Source organism: Dasypus novemcinctus, chromosome 17 (assembly GCF_030445035.2).
Source record: "Dasypus novemcinctus isolate mDasNov1 chromosome 17, mDasNov1.1.hap2, whole genome shotgun sequence".
In the NCBI taxonomy this organism is placed as follows: Eukaryota; Metazoa; Chordata; class Mammalia; order Cingulata; family Dasypodidae; genus Dasypus; species Dasypus novemcinctus.
The window spans coordinates 79,440,254-79,457,641 of record NC_080689.1 but is presented as its reverse complement, the minus strand read 5'-3'; the positions used below and the strand labels follow the sequence as shown (position 1 = coordinate 79,457,641).

At 40.2% G+C, this 17,388-nt stretch overlaps 1 protein-coding gene across 1 annotated transcript in view; it reads right to left on the bottom strand.

Moving 5' to 3' along the window:
- The window catches only part of USP39 (ubiquitin specific peptidase 39), a 50,729-nt gene that overhangs the window by 21,524 nt on the left and 11,817 nt on the right, over positions 1 to 17,388 (bottom strand). Inside the window, exons 6-7 of the mRNA XM_004447132.5 lie at positions 2,334 to 2,559; positions 485 to 562 (exon numbers count right to left, since the gene is read on the bottom strand). Coding sequence (XP_004447189.2) covers positions 485 to 562; positions 2,334 to 2,559 — 304 coding nt within the window. The remainder of the gene's footprint in view (positions 1 to 484; positions 563 to 2,333; positions 2,560 to 17,388) is intronic.

The following is a 17,388-nucleotide window of genomic DNA, read 5'->3' as shown; positions in this document are numbered from 1 at the left end:
TGGTGAAGAACATCTCACAACCACCAGCCAACATGAGCTGCTGAGGACAGAGAGACCCAAAGCTCAAGAGTCTGCCTGGAGACCCGCATCAGTCCTCCAAGTGCAGGCTCAGGGCGAGGAGCTAGCTTTCCAGGTGTTTCAACCTTCAACTTAAGACAGGCACACCGCAAGTCCTCCTCACAGGAACTCTGGGAGCAGCAGGAGACCTGGGGCCTGCAGCTGCCCAGCACCCCCCCTATTTGAACCATACCGGGATTTCTAGGGCACAATTACGTCCATTTTCTACTTACCAAAACTACCACTGAGCATACGACCATTTCTAATGAAGATAAATGGAGGGGCCCACTTAGAACAAAACTTAGCCCATGTGTATGACAGATACTACCCTACAGAAACTATAAACAGTTAAAGACAAAAGGAGGGGAAGTTGCAAAACTGTTTTAAAGGGAAAAAAGAGCTCTTTTTTTTTAGTAATAGATCTTACTCTTCTTTTTCTTCTTTGTGCCTCCCAGAGCTGAGTGCAGCGCATTCAAAAACCAAGAGAGAAAGTCGACTCCATCCCCTGGAAAAAAAGCAAAATAGGAAATGTCAGAGCTGAGTGCCATGACAGTAACCCAAACCACGCCTGCCTGGCGGCTCTCCAGTCCTGGGCTGCTCCTTCCTTCCTTCCATGCCTGGCCATGAACTGCCAGCCCTCCTCCAGGTCAAGCTCCTGGCCTGCCACTCTTCACTCTCCCCAGGCTCTACGACCCTGTCAGACCTGCAGTTATCATCTCTACCCCAAACCCAGATCTCTAACCTAGTGCTGACTAAGGAACCTCTAAATATCCACTGCCCCAGAGTAAGTGCAGACTACCACCTTCCCATTCTAGCTCACAAAGACTCCTGGCTTGCCCCAAAGTGCCTTTTCCTAGCTCCAGGACTGAAAGACAACCCCAGAGGAATACAAGAGGCCTGGGAGCCAGCACTCAGGCGGCCCTCCTGGTCCCTGAGAATGGGGCCTAAGGCTGCCTCAGGGATAATGGCCACTTTCCTCTCTGCCCACCCAACTAAAATCTCAACGACTGTAATATGCCATCCTTAACTTAATTTCTCTAATTCCAAATGCCTCTGATAACTCCATAGTGACCTGTGAATAAATAATGGGGCTTCTGAAAAGAATCCACTGAACATACAATCTTGTCCAATGTATACTGCTCATCTTACTACCTACTACTCAAAACCCCCATGGGTCCGTCCCATGGGTCCCCCTTACTACCTGTGAGTCCTCTCTATTTCTCCTTCTTTTTTGGAACCTAAAAATCTTTAAGGCTGGGGAGCCATTACTGAACTCCCCTCTATTTCATTCCTCAGCCAGAGTAAGATTTGTTGTTGCTGTTGTTTTTAGGAGGTCCTAGGGACTGAATCCAGGACCTCATACATGGGAAGCAGGCGCTCAACCACTGAGCTATACCCATTCCCCCCGAGAAAGGTTTTCAAAACATAAACCTAATGTCATATCTTTGTATAAAAACCTTCCCCGACACCAAGAGTGGCATAGAGACCTGACCATCTGGTCCCTCCCTGTTGTCCGCACTTCGGCCCTCACCACTACCCCCTGGAACGCAGCTACTACAGCTTTCTGTCTGCTGGGCTGCCCCTCCACCATGCTTCTGACCATGGTGTCCTCTCACCTGCAAGACTGCGCCCCCACCCACCCCCAACATGCCACCTCCTCTACCTCTTAGTGGTCGCTTTCTCTAAACTCTGACCCCCACCTACTTTCCCATGTTAAAGTGGAGATCCTTGCCCCACCCTCCTTCCATCACAACACTTAACACTCTGTAATTACCTTTTTCAGAGCTCCCACTAGACTGGGAGCTCTTAGAAAGGAAAAATCACCTTTCTCATCCTTGCAGCCCCGAAACCTAGCACTAAGAGTGAATGTCAAAGAACCAACATGGGTGCTAGAGGACACAATATGTGGTCCAAGTCTTAAGTACTACAGGTTGTCCACTTTATGCACATGGAAATAACTGAGTCTGGGGTAATGAAAACACTCAAAGTTGTTCATCGGAACACCCTAGACTAGGAAAGGACAAAATGAGAAGGGTAGATAACAGGTACTTAAATTTAGCTGACCAAGTAAGACTGCCCCTCTATTCATCTGGAGTCTTGGAACCCTAAGCAGAGCAGAGCAGATCAATGAGAGAAGAGTAAGGAGCCTACCACACTACCATTTTGGACGCCCACTCTGGCTACTAACAAGGTTCCCTGCAAAGTGGAGATCATACGTTCACCCAATTAGTGTCGTTGCCCCGGAGTTAGGGAAACATGAATGTTTTGTTCCTTACCTTGTTTGGTAATCTGGAAAGTCTTCTTGCTGCAAAGAACAACAGCCTGAAGCATCTCATGGGGAGAGACATGGGCCTTGAAATTGCGCGGGTTCCATAGTTTTCTCATCAGTTCTCCAAAACGCTGGACCAACAAGAACATGATATCCCCCGGAGGACGTTTAATGTTCTTATAATTGTCTTCTTCCAGAAAGTAATTCCGGAGAGGAGGGACATTAGACAGAGCCTGGAAGGCAAACACTCCAGATGAATCCAAAGCCCCTTTGTAGGACCCGTGGAACCAAGGCTCTTCCCATCAATTCTTCTAATAGAACCCTATGACGTGATGGCCTTAAAGAGTGAGAAGTAAATGGATCCCAGGAGAATCCTACCAGAGCTGAAATGACAAGGAACATCCTTTGTACCATTTCCATGTGAAGTCCCATTCTGTAAATGCATTGCTGACATGGACATGGCAAGGGGTACCAAGGAAAAGGTATTCAAATCCATAGTCACTATCACAAGAAAAGGAAATTACAGGCCAATATCCCTTATGAACACAGACGTAAAAATCCTTTACAAAATACCAGCAAACCAGCTCCAACAGCACATTAAAAGAATTACACACCATTACCAAGGGAAATTTATTCCAGGAGTGCAAGGGTAGTTCAACACAAGAAAAATATCAATAGAAAAGTACAAAAATCCACACAGTCATCTCCACTGACACAGAAAATCACATTTGACAAAACACAGTACCCCTTCTGTATAAAAACACTCAGAAAACTAAGACTAGAAGGAAACTACCTCAACATGATAAAGGGCATACACACATACACACACACATCATCATCATCATCATCATCAACAGTGAAAGCCTGAAAGCTTCCTCACTAACAGCTGGAATAAGACAAGGATGCCTGCTGCCACTACTGCTGTTCAACACTGTCCTGGATGTTCTAGTCACAGCAGCTCATCAAGGGGGGAAAAAACACCCAAATTGAAAAGGAAGAGTTAAACTTCCCCTACCCACAGACGACATAATCCTATATAGAGAAAATCCCACAGAATCTACAAGAAAGCGCCTAGAGCTAATAAATGAACTCAGCAAAGTGGCAGAGTACAAGATAAACACGCAAAAAGCAGCAGTGTTTCTTTACACCAGTAATGAACAATACAAAAAAGAAATCAAGAAAAAATTACATTTATAGCAGCAACTAAAAGCATCAAATATCCAAGAATAAATTTAACTGAGGATATAAAAGATTTGGTACATGGAAACTAAAAAACACTGCTGAAAAAATTAAAGAAAATCTAAATAAATGGAAAGATATTCTGTGTTCATGGGGCTGGACAACTAAATATTATAAAGATGTCAGTACTACCCAACGTGAATTAAAGATTTAATGCAATCCCAGTCAAGATTCCAATAGCCTTCTTCACAGACATGGAAAAAAGCCAACCTCAAATTCATAAGGAGACCTGAATAGCTGAAACCATCCTGAAAAAGAAGAACGAAGTTGGGAGACTCATACTTCCAGATCTCAAAACTTATTACAAAGCTACAGTAATCAAAACTGTGCAAATGGGAAACGGACTTTGGTCCAGTGGTTAGGGCGTCCGTCTACCACATGGGAGGTCCGCGGTTCAAACCCCGGGCCTCCTTGACCCGTGTGGAGCTGGCCCATGCGCAGTGCTGATGCGCGCAAGGAGTGCTGCACCACCCAGGGGTGTCCCCCGCATAGGGGAGCCCCACGCGCAAGGAGTGCACCCCGTAAGGAGAGCCGCCCAGCGCGAAAGAAACTGCAGCCTGCCGGAGGAATGGCGCCGCCCACACTTCCCGTGCCGCTGACGACAACAGAAGCGGACAAAGAAACAAGAAACAAGACGCAGCAAAAAGACACAGAAAACAGACAACCTGGGGAGGGGAGGGGAGTTAAATAAATAAAAATAAATCTTAAAAAAAAAAAAAACTGTGCAAACAAGCCAACAAACAAAAAGCAGTATGCTATTGGCACAAGGACAAACATACAGACCAATGCAATGAAACTGGGAGTTCAGAAATGAAACCTCACATCTATGACCAACTGACATATACATGTTTTGTTTGGTTTGCTTTTTAGGAGGTACCAGGGATTGAACCTGGGACCTCGTACAAGCAAAGCAGGTATTCAACCACGAAGCTACATCCACTCTGCCCAACTTACTTTTAATAAGGGTGCCAAGTTCACTAAATGGGGAAAGAATAGTCTCTTCAACAAATAGTGCTGGGAAAACCAGATTATCTCCTTGCAAAAGAATGAACATGGATACCTCATACCATATGCAAAAATTAACTTTAAATGGATCAAAGACCTAAATGTAAGAACTAAAACTATAAAACTCTTAGAAGAAAACAGGAGAATATCTTGAGGAACTTGTATTAGGTAGTGGATTCTCAGACTTTAAACCAAAAGCATAGGGGAGAAGATATGGTTTAAGCAGTTGAGTGCCTTCCCACATAGGAGGTCCCAGGTTCTGTTCCCGTGCCTCCTAAACAAAACAAAACAAAACGAACAACTTAGAGGAGCCAATGTAGCTCAGAGGTCGAGCACTAGCTTCCCAAATACGAGGTCCAGGTTCAATCCCTGACTCCCAGTACCTCAAAAAACAAACAACAAAAAAAAAAACACCCAAAAGCATGGGAAGCAGATGTGGCTCAACCAACTGGCCTCCCATGTACCACATAGGAGGTCCAAGGTTCGAAACCCAGGGCCTCCTGATGAAGGCAAGCTTGCCTGTGTGGTGAGCTGACCCACATGGAGTGCTGGCCCACGTGGAGTGCTGCCCCACACAGGAATGCTGGCCCATGTAGAGAGCTGGCACAGCAAAATGACACAACAAAAAGAGACACAGGGGAAGCAGATTTGGCTCAACTGACAGAGCGTCCACCTACCACATGGGAGGTCCAGGGTTCAAACCCAGGGCTCCTGACCCAGGTGGTGAGCTGGCCCAAGCGCAGTGCTGATGCACACAAGGAGTGCCATGCCACACAGGGGTGTCCTCTATGTAGGGGAGCCCCATGCACAAGGAGTGTGCCCCAGAAGGAGAGCTGCCCCATGTGAAAAAAGTGCAGCCTGCCCAGGAGTGGCGCCACACACATGAAGAGGTGATGCAGCAAGATGATGCAACAAAAAGAGACACAGATTCCCAGTGCTGCTGACAAGAATGCAAAGCGGACATAGAAGAATACACAGCAAATGGACACAGAGAACAGACAACGGGGGGGGGTAATAAAAAATTAATCTTAAAAAAAAAAAAAAAACAGAGACACAGAGGAGAGATAATGACAGATGCAGGGGATCAGGGAGCTGGAGTACTGCAAGAGAACGACTGCCTCCCTCCCACTCTGGAAGGTTCCAGAATCAGTTCCTGGGGCTGCCTAATGAGAATACAAGCAGACACAGAAGAACACACATTGAATGGACACAGACAGCAGACAACGGAGGGAGGGGAGATAAATTAATAAATAAAAATCTTTTAAAAAAAAACCCAAAACCATAAGCAACAAAAGAAAAAAAATAGATAAATCTTACCTCATCAAAATTAAAAACTTTTATGCATCAAAGGACATCATGAAAGTAAAAAGACAACCTACAGACTAGGAGAAAATAGTTGGAAATCTATAATATCTAATGAGTTTAATATACAGAATTTATAAAGAACTCGTATAACTCAACAAAAAGACAATCCAATTAAAAGATGGATAAAAGATGAGCAAACTATGGGGAAGACTTTTCTCTAAATACAAATGGCCAAAAAGCAAGTGAAAAAACGCTCAACATCATTAGTCTTGAAAGAAATACAAACCAAAACAATGAGATACTGATGTGGGCTATGGGTGGAAGGCTCTGTGTCTCTTCAGAGATAACTAAGTTGTTTGACTTGTGAGTGTGGAACAGTAAGAGGCTGCAGTCCTGCCCTTAGGGACAGTGACAGCGGCTCCAGTCCCAGGAAATGTTTAACAATGCAAGGGCTATAAACTTTAAGTATTTAGGGGAAATGCAAAAACCAAGGCTTATCTAGAATGTCTGGAGTCCATGCTAAAAGCTTACCTAAGATGTGGAAGAAATATATGCTAATTGAAGCCTATTGAGAACTGAAACAAAAGGACTATTTGGCCTTTCCTCTCTGTATAAAAGACGTTTGAAAATCTTGTTCAGGGCTCGGGATTCAAACTGAAAGCTCCCAAGTCCGGCCGGCCGTCAATAAACCATTTTTCCTTCTCAAAATCATTCCTGAGTCCTGGCCTCTCTATACTCAAATAATTGAACTTCTCTTAAATTCCACAACATTTTTGGCGACTCTGGTGGGACAATAAATGAAGGCCAGAGACGGTAGCATTTTGCTGCCCCTTCCAAATCCCCAAGGAAGCCGGGAGGACTCGGGTGAACCCCAAATCTGGGCGCCCCTGGATTAAAATTTAATCCAGAAAAGATGTGGGCTCCACCAGAATCTTCCCGACAAAATGGAGGGCAATGGAAGGTCTGAAGAGAAAGATTCTAGGAACGAAAAAGAACTCCGAACATGGAAGAAGGTAAGACTCCCCGGGTGAGCACAGTCTGGAAGGCCCTAGCTTTAATTGCTAGGAAGGGGAGGCTGATCACCTCCCGAGAGAACCCTAGTAGCCCCAGAAGGCTGGGGGGAAGCCGTTCTCTCTAGGCTTGGGAAAAGGAGGAAAACTGGGGAAAAGCCCTGGTGTTTTGGGTTTGTCTAACTGCATATTAGAATCTGGTACTGGTCTTATATCCACTGAAGGAGTGGAGTCTCGATTTTAATAGGAAGGGCTATTTATAGGTTCAAGTCCTAATGTCCTAGAAATTGGTCTAGATTAAGGGAAACAAAACTTGGTTACAGGAAAATGGATCGGCTTTTCTGGTGGAGCTTGGTCTGGGTGTAAAGTTTAAACAGTGGAAAAGTCTAGCTGAAATCTTTTGTTATGGTGCTAATTTGTAAATGAATTCACTTTATACCAAATGTTAAGTGTTCTGAGGTTTGTGATGGCTGTGGGGGCAGCCATGGTGAAAATAAATATATAAACTTGTGGCTCAGATTAGTGACCTTTGTGCTTCTGTCTGTGTCAGCTCAAGGCTAGTGTTGGAGTTGTGTCCTTATGTAAAGTGGAATTACAGCTGAGCTGGAGCCCTCCCTTGCCATTGGCAAGGGAGTGAAATGATTCTGGGGCAAAAGCTGAGGAGTCTGGCTGTTTGTAGAGTCTAGATGTTTGTGCATGCTCTGCTGTCTTGTCTCTGGTCTGGCCCTTTGCCGGGGCTTGGAGGCCATCTGTGTCCGCACCAAGCACCCAAGTTTGTTGGGAATGTCCCAGTCAGGGCGGCTGGGTTCCTGGGAGAGTTGCCAAATTTGAGTAGGTTCTGTCTGCCCATTTTGGCTGAAAGCTGGAAAGGGGGGAGCGGCTTGCCCCTTTCCAGTGAGTCCACCCTTCTATTCATAAGCCGCATTCCTGTTTGTTGTGCACCCGACTGCCTGGAAGGGGGAGAAGTGAAGGGGGTAAAAAGCAGAATCAGAATAAATGCAGTAAAGTTCCCTCCTTAGGGTGTCAAAGCCAAAATACGTTTGCATTCTGCTCAGGTTCTTAGAAGGTATTGTAGTGACCTTAAGTAAGAGAATGTGTTCTGTGAAAGTAAAATTTGTCTTAAGGGTATAAATATAAAAGTTTTACAAAGCATTGTTTAAAGTATTTAAGTGGCTAATTGCAGAAAGTCATTATTTAACAAAACTGAATTAATAATAATAATAATAAAAAGCAATTTTATAACAAACTTATTCGGCAGCCAATCTCCCCTGCCAACTTGCTTCCAAAAAAACTGTTTCTAGTATTACATGCTACTAAGTATTTAAAGTGAAAAAAAGTTCATTATTTTAACAAACTTGTTTAGTATTAATGGCAATTATATGTTGTAAGAAGTTTGCCTAGTAACTTAGTATGTGGGATATATGGAGTGTGTTTTTATTGTTAAGGAAACAGAAGATGATTTTGTCCTAAAATAAAATGATTGATTATTAGAAAGAGTAGAGTGTGGGACAGAACCTGAATGAATACTGAAAGTGTAAAAGGTTTGTGGAAGGAAAATTTTTATAATTAAATTAAATAAGATCAATATACAAAAAAAATCTTTTATCAATAGCTTCTTGTGCTTTAACCTCATCATATCCTCAATGTTTGAAGAAGAGTCTTACCTCTTAAAAGAACATTTTATGTTCTAGAAATCAAATCCTGAAAAGTAGCCTTTTATTTCAAACTAACTGCAAGAGATTTATTCTTTTACTTTAAAAGAAAAATTAAAGTAATGGTTAAGTTCATTTAATATGTTATAAGTTGAATGAAAAGTATTTAAAGGTGTTATAAAATTAATAGGTTTTTAAAAAAATTAATAAAAACTGTAACTAAGAGTTAAAATCATTTATAAATGCATTTATATTATAAAACAGTAGAAAAACAATAACTGAGATTATAGCTAGGTGAATTTAGCCTGAAACTATTATTTAAGTGTAAATTCTACACTAACCTTTCCTTTGTTTATGGTTACTTCAAGCCTAACCTCACCCTTTGCCTTTGCCTATGGTTATTTCATAATTGAGAAGAGCTGGAACATCACTGTCTCCTCTCCTGGTATTAGTAACCCTTTCTCTCATGAATTCAAGTGTAAACTAAATAAATTGCTGCCTGATAGAATAAAGTTAAATGGCCACTGGAGTTTTATTATCTCCAAAATCAAAAAGGGGGGTGGAGGGAGAGAAGTCTCCTGCCTTGACAATCAGTGTTCCTAAGAGTGGCAATTCATGAGAGAAAGAAGTCTGTCTCCCTAAGGCTTCAAATAGCCTCAGTAAATATATATAAAATTAATCTTGTTGCTTATCCAAAATTCTGCTAATTTCAAAGTAAAATATAAAGTTCTAAAACAAAATAGTGCTAAGGCATTAAGAACATTTTAGTTATTACAATCCATTAAATAAGAAAAAAAATTCTTGTAGTAAACTGCATGGTCATAGTGCAAATTAAGAAGAGTTTCAAAAGTCTTTGAAAAGTTTAAAGTAACTAAAGTCATGTTGTTGTGTCAAACTATTCATGTCTGCCTATTTGCTCAAATTGTTGAAGTTAAATATGCAGTTATATAAGTAATATATATTTCTAGACCCCTAATTAATTAAGCTAAACAATATATAAAATAATGCAAATTACAAGTAATATCATTGAGTTGTGTTTGTGTCTAACTCTTTGTGTCTGCCCATTTTAAAAAAAATGCTCAATGTATGTCTTCATACATCAGGATAATATCAAATTAACAAATAAAAATTCTTAAAAGAAGTCTATTCAAATTGTTAAAAATTAAATATACAGTTATATTTATAAATATTCTTAAAGCTCAAACTGAACTAAGCAAAATGAAAAAGTCATAAAAATCTAATTATAGAAACAATTGGAAAAGAGCCTCCTCTTTGCAAGAGCTTTTAAAGCAAGACTAGGTGTAGCAGATTAAACCTATCTACTAGGCTAGGGAATTAAGAATCAGTTTGCCTGGTAATTTCCCAGTTTAAACCTTTGTCAGCCATAAATTGAAAAAAAACAAAAAACAAAAATTAAATTAATTTTCACATAAGAAAAATGTTAATGTAACCTGGCGGCCTGCTGCCTCAGTCTCCCACTCCCAGGTTGGACAGCAGTGGAGGAGACCAGTTTAAGCCAATCCTATGGGCAGTAGAAGGATGCCCAAGAAGGAGCTAACTAAGTCGGTGCCATTTCAGCACTAAATTCTATTCCTTATTTGAAAAAAGGGGGAGCAAGTAAAAACTAAAATAGTTAGAATGTAATAGAGGAAGCAGTTAAATCAAACTTTTGCGTGGGAAAGTTAAATCTCAGATAAGCTATAACTTCTGAAGTATCCAATCTATGGAAAAACAGGAAGAGCTTGCATGCTAGGCTTAAGGGTATATATAAATTGTGTCATTTTTCTTTGTTCGTGGCACCAGCCATATCTGGCTCTGCACCCCTTCTTGCAAGATTAAGAATAAATTATTTTCTTCTCCACAATCTAGTGAGCCTTAATTTCTTCCAAAAGATTTCTTTCCAACAAAATAAAAGTAATTAGTGGCTCTATTAACAAATTTCAGTAAGTAAAGAAAAGTCCATAAAAACTATGGAAAAACCTTTCCTGGGTTATGATTTTAAAAAAATTAAGTAATTGTGTAATGTGTTTTAAAACCTAATAGTCAGTATGCATGTGTTTTAAAACCTGGTAATCAGTTATGCTTTTAAATTAATAATTTTCATAACTTAAAAAAAAAAGTTTTTAGCTTCCTGTAAGGAAAAAAAAGAACATTCCTTGCATAAACTATTATGGTTTCAATTTTATTTAACTTGAGTGTAATCTCCCATAGTTAATTTATAAACTAAATTAACATTATGTACAAAATCTTTAAAGTAATAAAAATTGTAAGTTCACATTAGTAAAATTAAGCTAAAGGAAAAAGATTGTAGATATGCTCTCTTAAATAAAGAATAAATTTCTTTCATTAGTAATTGTAATTTAGTAAGTTTATTTAAACATAAAGTGTCTAGTCAATGCAGTTATAGTCAATTATAAAGAGTTTATAAAACATCTTCCAAACTAAAAATGTTTAAATAGTTCTAGTTGTAAAAGTCATTATTAACTAAAGAAACTTAGATTAGTATTAGTAGCAGAAATAACTTCATGATAATAAACCTGTCTGAAGGCCACTGCAAAATACACATTTAAGTAAATAGTAATAAAAAGTTGTCTTGATTCTATTAGAAATATTCTGTTTTCATTCTAACAATGAAAAATATTTTTTCCTCTATTACTAAAGTAAAGTACCTACTGTTATCTTTATAGTAAAATTATGTAAGTAAATAGTCATTTAATATATGTATTGCGTTAAGTTGTTTAAAATATATATAAAACAAAGAATAAACTTTAACATTGTCAAACTCTTGTGCATTCGAACCAGGCCTTGTATACATTACAAGTGGCCTCTCCATGTGAGTTATTGGCTAAGCTGGTCACTGACCCCTCAATTAAAAATATGTGCTATATCAGTCTCTGGTTCTGCTCCTGAAGTCAATAGAAACTATATTGCAGTTTCAAGCTCCTGCAGCAGCCAATAATGACTTGGTACAGCCAAGTGTACAATGGATATCGCCTCCAGACTGGCACTGTTCCATAGTGCCAAAGAGCACTATGCACCAGGCTAGTAGAATACTAAAAAATCTCTCTAAGATGAAGAATGCTGCAACTTGCTCACTGCGTTGAAGAACATGCTAAGTAGAGCCATGATACCAAGATACTGTAAGTGAAACTTAAACACAATTAGCATTATAGCCTGCTCTCATAGAGAAATAACATGTAAAGTATTACAAACCTTTAAACTCAAAACTAATAATTGCAACTCTGAATCCTTATGCATTAAGTAATACATTAGTTAATATTAAGTGCTGTACTTTTATCCTGTACTAAATATATGCCTAATAATTGTAATGTTATCTTTTCTATTTTAAATCAAGTGCAGAAGTATATTAAACATGTTAAATTCCTAGTAAAATCATTTTCTAAACAGTTAATAACATGTCTATAGAATAAGGTGGCAGTCTCAGCCAGTCTCAGTCAACTTCTATATTCTGCTGTACTCTGCTGTGTAGCAAAAGTGAGGCTTGCTTGCTAATGGTGAGTCACCTATTGAACAAGTCAAAATTGCTAGAAATTGTACAATGAAAACCAAAGTGTAAAAATCTTTATTCTGTAGTTCTGATCACTCCCACAAGTAAAAACTAAGAGTATTTCCAAATTAGTGTTCTAATCCTGAGTGAAGCCAGTTGCCCAAGGAGTGCCAGTTCACCAGGAGCATCTGACAAAGCGAATGAGTGTCAATCATTGAACAGCTTGGAATGTGTCTTCAGACAAAGCTAAGTGTCGGTTGCAATTTCTCTCTAAAAATAGATAACTTAAAAAAATATATATATGCTGTTCCCACCAGCTTTTAAAGAATGCCATCTTTATAGGCACCTAACCTTGTCTACCTCTGTAATCCAATGTGTCCTCTTTTAAAAACAAGTATTCCAAATTTTTAATTAAGTTTGTTTCTTTCAGAGTGAACATCTTATTAACCATATGAAAACTTCATCCAACTTCGTACAGAATGCCAGATCCATCTTCCTCCAGTTAAAATAAATTAAAGAGTTTTTACACCTTATTAAGCAATGACTACAGCCCATGGCCAGCAAGAAGCAGTTACAAAAAAGAAATCATCTCCCTTCAGCACCCCTTTTAAATTAAAGGTGTAAACTCTTTAAAAGTAAAATAAAAGTAATAGATGGATCTGAAACCTAACTAGAAATCCACGTGAGTGCCAGTGGCAGCAGAATAACTGCAAAAGGCCCCTTAGAAATCCACGTGAGTGCCAGTGGCAGCAGAATAACTGCAAAAGGCCCCTGCCCAAGATTCTGCTGTCCAAAATGAAAAGTTCTAAACTTCTAAAAACAGTCCTGGATGCTGTACTAAAAACTAATAAATAATCAATCAAAACAACAAACAGCCATCCACCTCATAGCTCCAACAATAATTATGCCAAAGCTTAACAAGTAAACTTTGGCAAAAAAAAGGGAATAATGTGGGCTATGGGTGGAAGGCTCTGTGTCTCTTCAGAAATAACTAAGTTGTTTGACTTGTGAGTGTGGAACAGTAAGAAGCTGCAGTCCTGCCCTTAGGGACAGTGACAGCGGCTCCAGTCCCAGGAAATCTTTAACAATGCAAGGGCTATAAACTTTAAGTATTTAGGGGAAATGCAAAAACCAAGGCTTATCTAGAATATCTGGAGTCCATGCTAAAAGCTTACCTAAGATGTAGAAGAAATATATGCTAATTGAAGCCTATTGAGAACTGAAACAAAAGGACCATTTGGCCTTTCCTCTCTGTATAAAAAACGTTTGAAAATCTTGTTCAGAGCTCGGAATTCAAACTGAAAGCTCCCAAGTCCAGCCGGCCATCAATAAACCATTTTTCCTTCTCAAAATCATTCCTGAGTCCTGGCCTCTCTATACTCAAATAATTGAACTTCTCTTAAATTCCACAACAATACTACCACACACCCAAGAGAATGGCCATTATTTAAAAAACCGAAAATTAGTGCTGGTAAGGACGCAGAGTAACAGGAACACTTGTATATTTGGCGGGATCTAAAATGGTACAGCCATTATGGAAAACAGTTTGGTGGTGCCTCACAAAGTTAAACACAGCATTACTGTTATGACCCAGTAATTCCACTTGTAGCAATTTATCCAAAAGAAGTGAACACAGGAACTTGAACAGATAACCTGTACACCACTGCTCATATTATTCACAATAGCCAAAAGGTGGAAGCACCCTACCTGGCATCAATGGATGAATGGATAAACAAAATGTTCCATAGACATTACAAAACATGGAATATTTTTCAGCTGTAAAAAGGAATGAAGTTCTAAAGCATGCTACAATATGGTGAACCTTGAAGACATCAGGTTGAGTGAGATAAGTCAGACAAAAAAAGGACAAATAGTGGATGATCCACTTATGTGAAATAACTAGAACATGAGAATTCGCAGAGACAAAAAAGATGTGGGGATAGGGACAGGGATGGGGAAGGGAAAGTGGGAGTTAATACTTAATGGGTAGAGTTTCTGTTTGACAGGATGGAAGCTTTGGTAACAGATGGTGGTGATGGTAGCACAACATTGTGAATTTCATTGACACTGGAAAATTGTGTATCTGAAAGTGGTTAAAACAGGAAATGTATATATACATATACACATACACATACACACACACACACACACATATCACCACAACAACTTTGTTTTAAAAATCGCTATCCATGGGAAGCAGATGTGGCTCAAGCATTTGGGCGCCTGCCTACACATGGGAGGTCCCAGGTTTGGTTGCCAGTACCTCCTAGAGAAGATGAGTAAGACAGCAAGCTGGCAAGATGAGCTGACATAAAAAGGAAATACAATGAGAGACACAACAAAGCAGGGAGCAGAGGCGGCTCAAGCAATTAAGTGCCTCTCCCCGACATGGGAGGTCCCAGGTTTGGTTCCCCGTGCCTCCTAGAGAGAATATGGGGAAGCAGACTTGGCCCAATGGATAGGGCGTCCGCCTACCACATGGGAGGTCCATGGCTCAAATCCCAGGCCTTCTTGACCCATGTGGAGCTGGCCCATCATGTGCAGTGCTGACGCGCGCAAGGAGTGCCCTGCACGCAGGGGTGTCCCCTGCGTAGAGGAGCCCCATGCAAAAGGAGTGCGCCACGTAAGGAGAGCCGTCCAGCGCAAAATAAAGTGCAGCCTGCCCAAGAATGGCACTGCACACATGGAGAGCTGATACAACAAGATGATACAACAAAAAGAAACACAGATTCCCAGTGCCGCTGATAAGGACAGAGGCGGTCACAGAAGAACACACAGCAAATGGACACAGAGAGCAGACAACTGGGGGTGGAGAGTAGAAAATAAATAAAAAAATAAATCTTCAAAAAAATAAAATAAAGAGAATATGGATGCACAATGAATAGACAGAGAGAACAGACAGTGAGCACAAATAACAGGTGGGGGGGAGGAGGGAGATAAATAAGTAAATTAAAAATCTAAAAAATCCCTATCTACTGACCAACTTCTTTAATAATTTCTTTTTTTACTCTAATAATGCCTATGATTTTATTCAAATTAATAAGGACCTGAAGGCTAGAAACCCAAATATTTTTCTTTTGGCAAGGACAGTGATAACTATCTGGGGAACAGAGTTTTCCCACCTCTCAACTCCACACTGCATATGAAAATCACAGAAAACAAAAAACAAACACAAGAAAATCTTAACAAAACCTGGTATTTTCCCAAAATATAGTGCTGAGAGGGTGTTAATAAAGCCATAAAATTGTATGTCAGAATGAATGTATTCTGTTATTTGATGAAAAATGGTCCAAAAGTTTAGAACAAGAATAAATTTGACCTTATTAAGCAAAAAGATAAGAAACAGCCATATTAGTTCAGGAAGCAATACATGCTCACTAGCCAGAGCTATAAAGCTGGGAGAGGAACCGTGTAAGACACCCTAAGTAAAAACACAGCAACTCTACAGGACCTGCCTGAAGGGCTCAGGAGCCTTGCCATCACTGTGCTTTCCAGGAGCATGTTTCTTTGGAAAAGTAAGCCACTTAGAAGGGGAAAGGCAGATGGAAGCTCTGGATTTACCTCTGCTCAACACAGTAAATCCAAATTCCTTTATGTTAAGAAGACCATAACTTTTGTGTGATCTATTTACTTATTTTTTTAAAAAAAACAATAAAAAAAAGATTAAAAAAAAAAAAATGGCCTTAACCCCAATTTATAGGCCAAATGAGAACTGGGAGACAACATACAATAGAAAAAATATCTTTATTATCTATTTCTTAAAATTTTATAAGATGAACCATCAATAGAAAAACGAGCATATAAGGCCCAATAATGCAAGGGGGGAAAAGGACAATACAGTGAAATTTAATCAATTTTAGAAGTGAGCCAAAAAATTTAAGATATAGGTACTTATCAAAATCAAAATTAAAATATAAAAATTTAGAAAAGTAGCAATATAGGATGAAAAAACACTCTTTTATATGGCAGATGGATTTGTAAATTACTGCAGACAGCCTGTGGCCATCTGGGCCCTAGATCCATTAATAAAAGAGTAAGCGGAAGCGGGTGTGGCTCAACTGATAGAGCGTCCACCTACCACATAGGAGGTCCAGGGTTCAATCCCCAGGGCCTCCTGACCCGTGTAGTAAGCTGGCCCACGCGCAGTGCTGCCATGCACAAGAGTGCCGTGACACGCAGAGCTGTCCCCTGTGTAGGGGTGCCCCACATGCAAGGAGTGCGCCCCACAAGGAGAGCTGCCCCGCGTGAAAAAAGCGCAGCCCGCCCAGGAGTGGCACTGCATACACGGAGAGCTGATGCAGCAAGATGACGCAATAAAAAAGAGATGGAGTTTCCCGGTACCACCTGATAATGCAAGCAGACACAAAAGAACACACAGCGAACGGACACAGAGAACAGACAAGGGACCAGGAAGAGAGAGAAATAAATAAAAATAAATCTTAAAAAAAAAAAAATAGAGACAGGTGAAATAAACGGTAACTATAATCAATAAAAAGGAATAACTTATCTGCAGAAAGATATTTACTGATTTCATAACATAGTTTCCTATTTAAAAAACAAAGACATACATACTATGTTACTTTATAAATAAGAATTCTGTAATTGTATTTTAATAACCCAGGTAAGAAACATAAAAAAAAGTAACACTGTCACAAAATGTGCAAAACTATATCTAAAAGGATATTCACCCAGACACAGCTAAAGTAGATACAACCCCAGGTACTGGTGCTCCTGAGGGCCACAGAGACACCAAGGTCCTATGGTCATGGCAGATGGCTCTGGAGTTCAGGGCCTTGCCAGAGGGCCTTACTTTGGAACTTGTGCTCCTGAGTGTGATGGAGTTGACAGATGTGACCTCTCTACACATGCTTCTTCTGTCACTTTTAGTGAAACTGTGGTTGGTGCTGGGGTTTGTGCATGCTCAGGAGACTTGAATCTCTGGACTGTCCATGTGCCAGCTGGGCCCTGAACCTCAGCAAAGTTGCAACACCTACTCTCCAGTTCATTGATGTACCCAGGTCAGGTGATGGGGAGGTGAGATTGGTCAACTACCACACCAGGGAACCAAGAGTGTCTACAATTGCAAGCAGGAGAATCACATCCATCCATCAGCCATGTGGGACCTAAGCCCCCTCTCAATTTAGAGGTAGAGTGGACATCACCATCCCAGGGTCCACAAGATGGAAGAATATAATATGGATTGGAGTAGACTTGCTGGTAATCTACTATAGAATTATTGTGAATCTAGCAATGGAAGAAACAGTATCACTGATGTGGAGACAGTGGCCACAGGAGTAGCTGAGGGCAGGGAGACGGAGGAAGAGGCATGATATGGGGCATTTT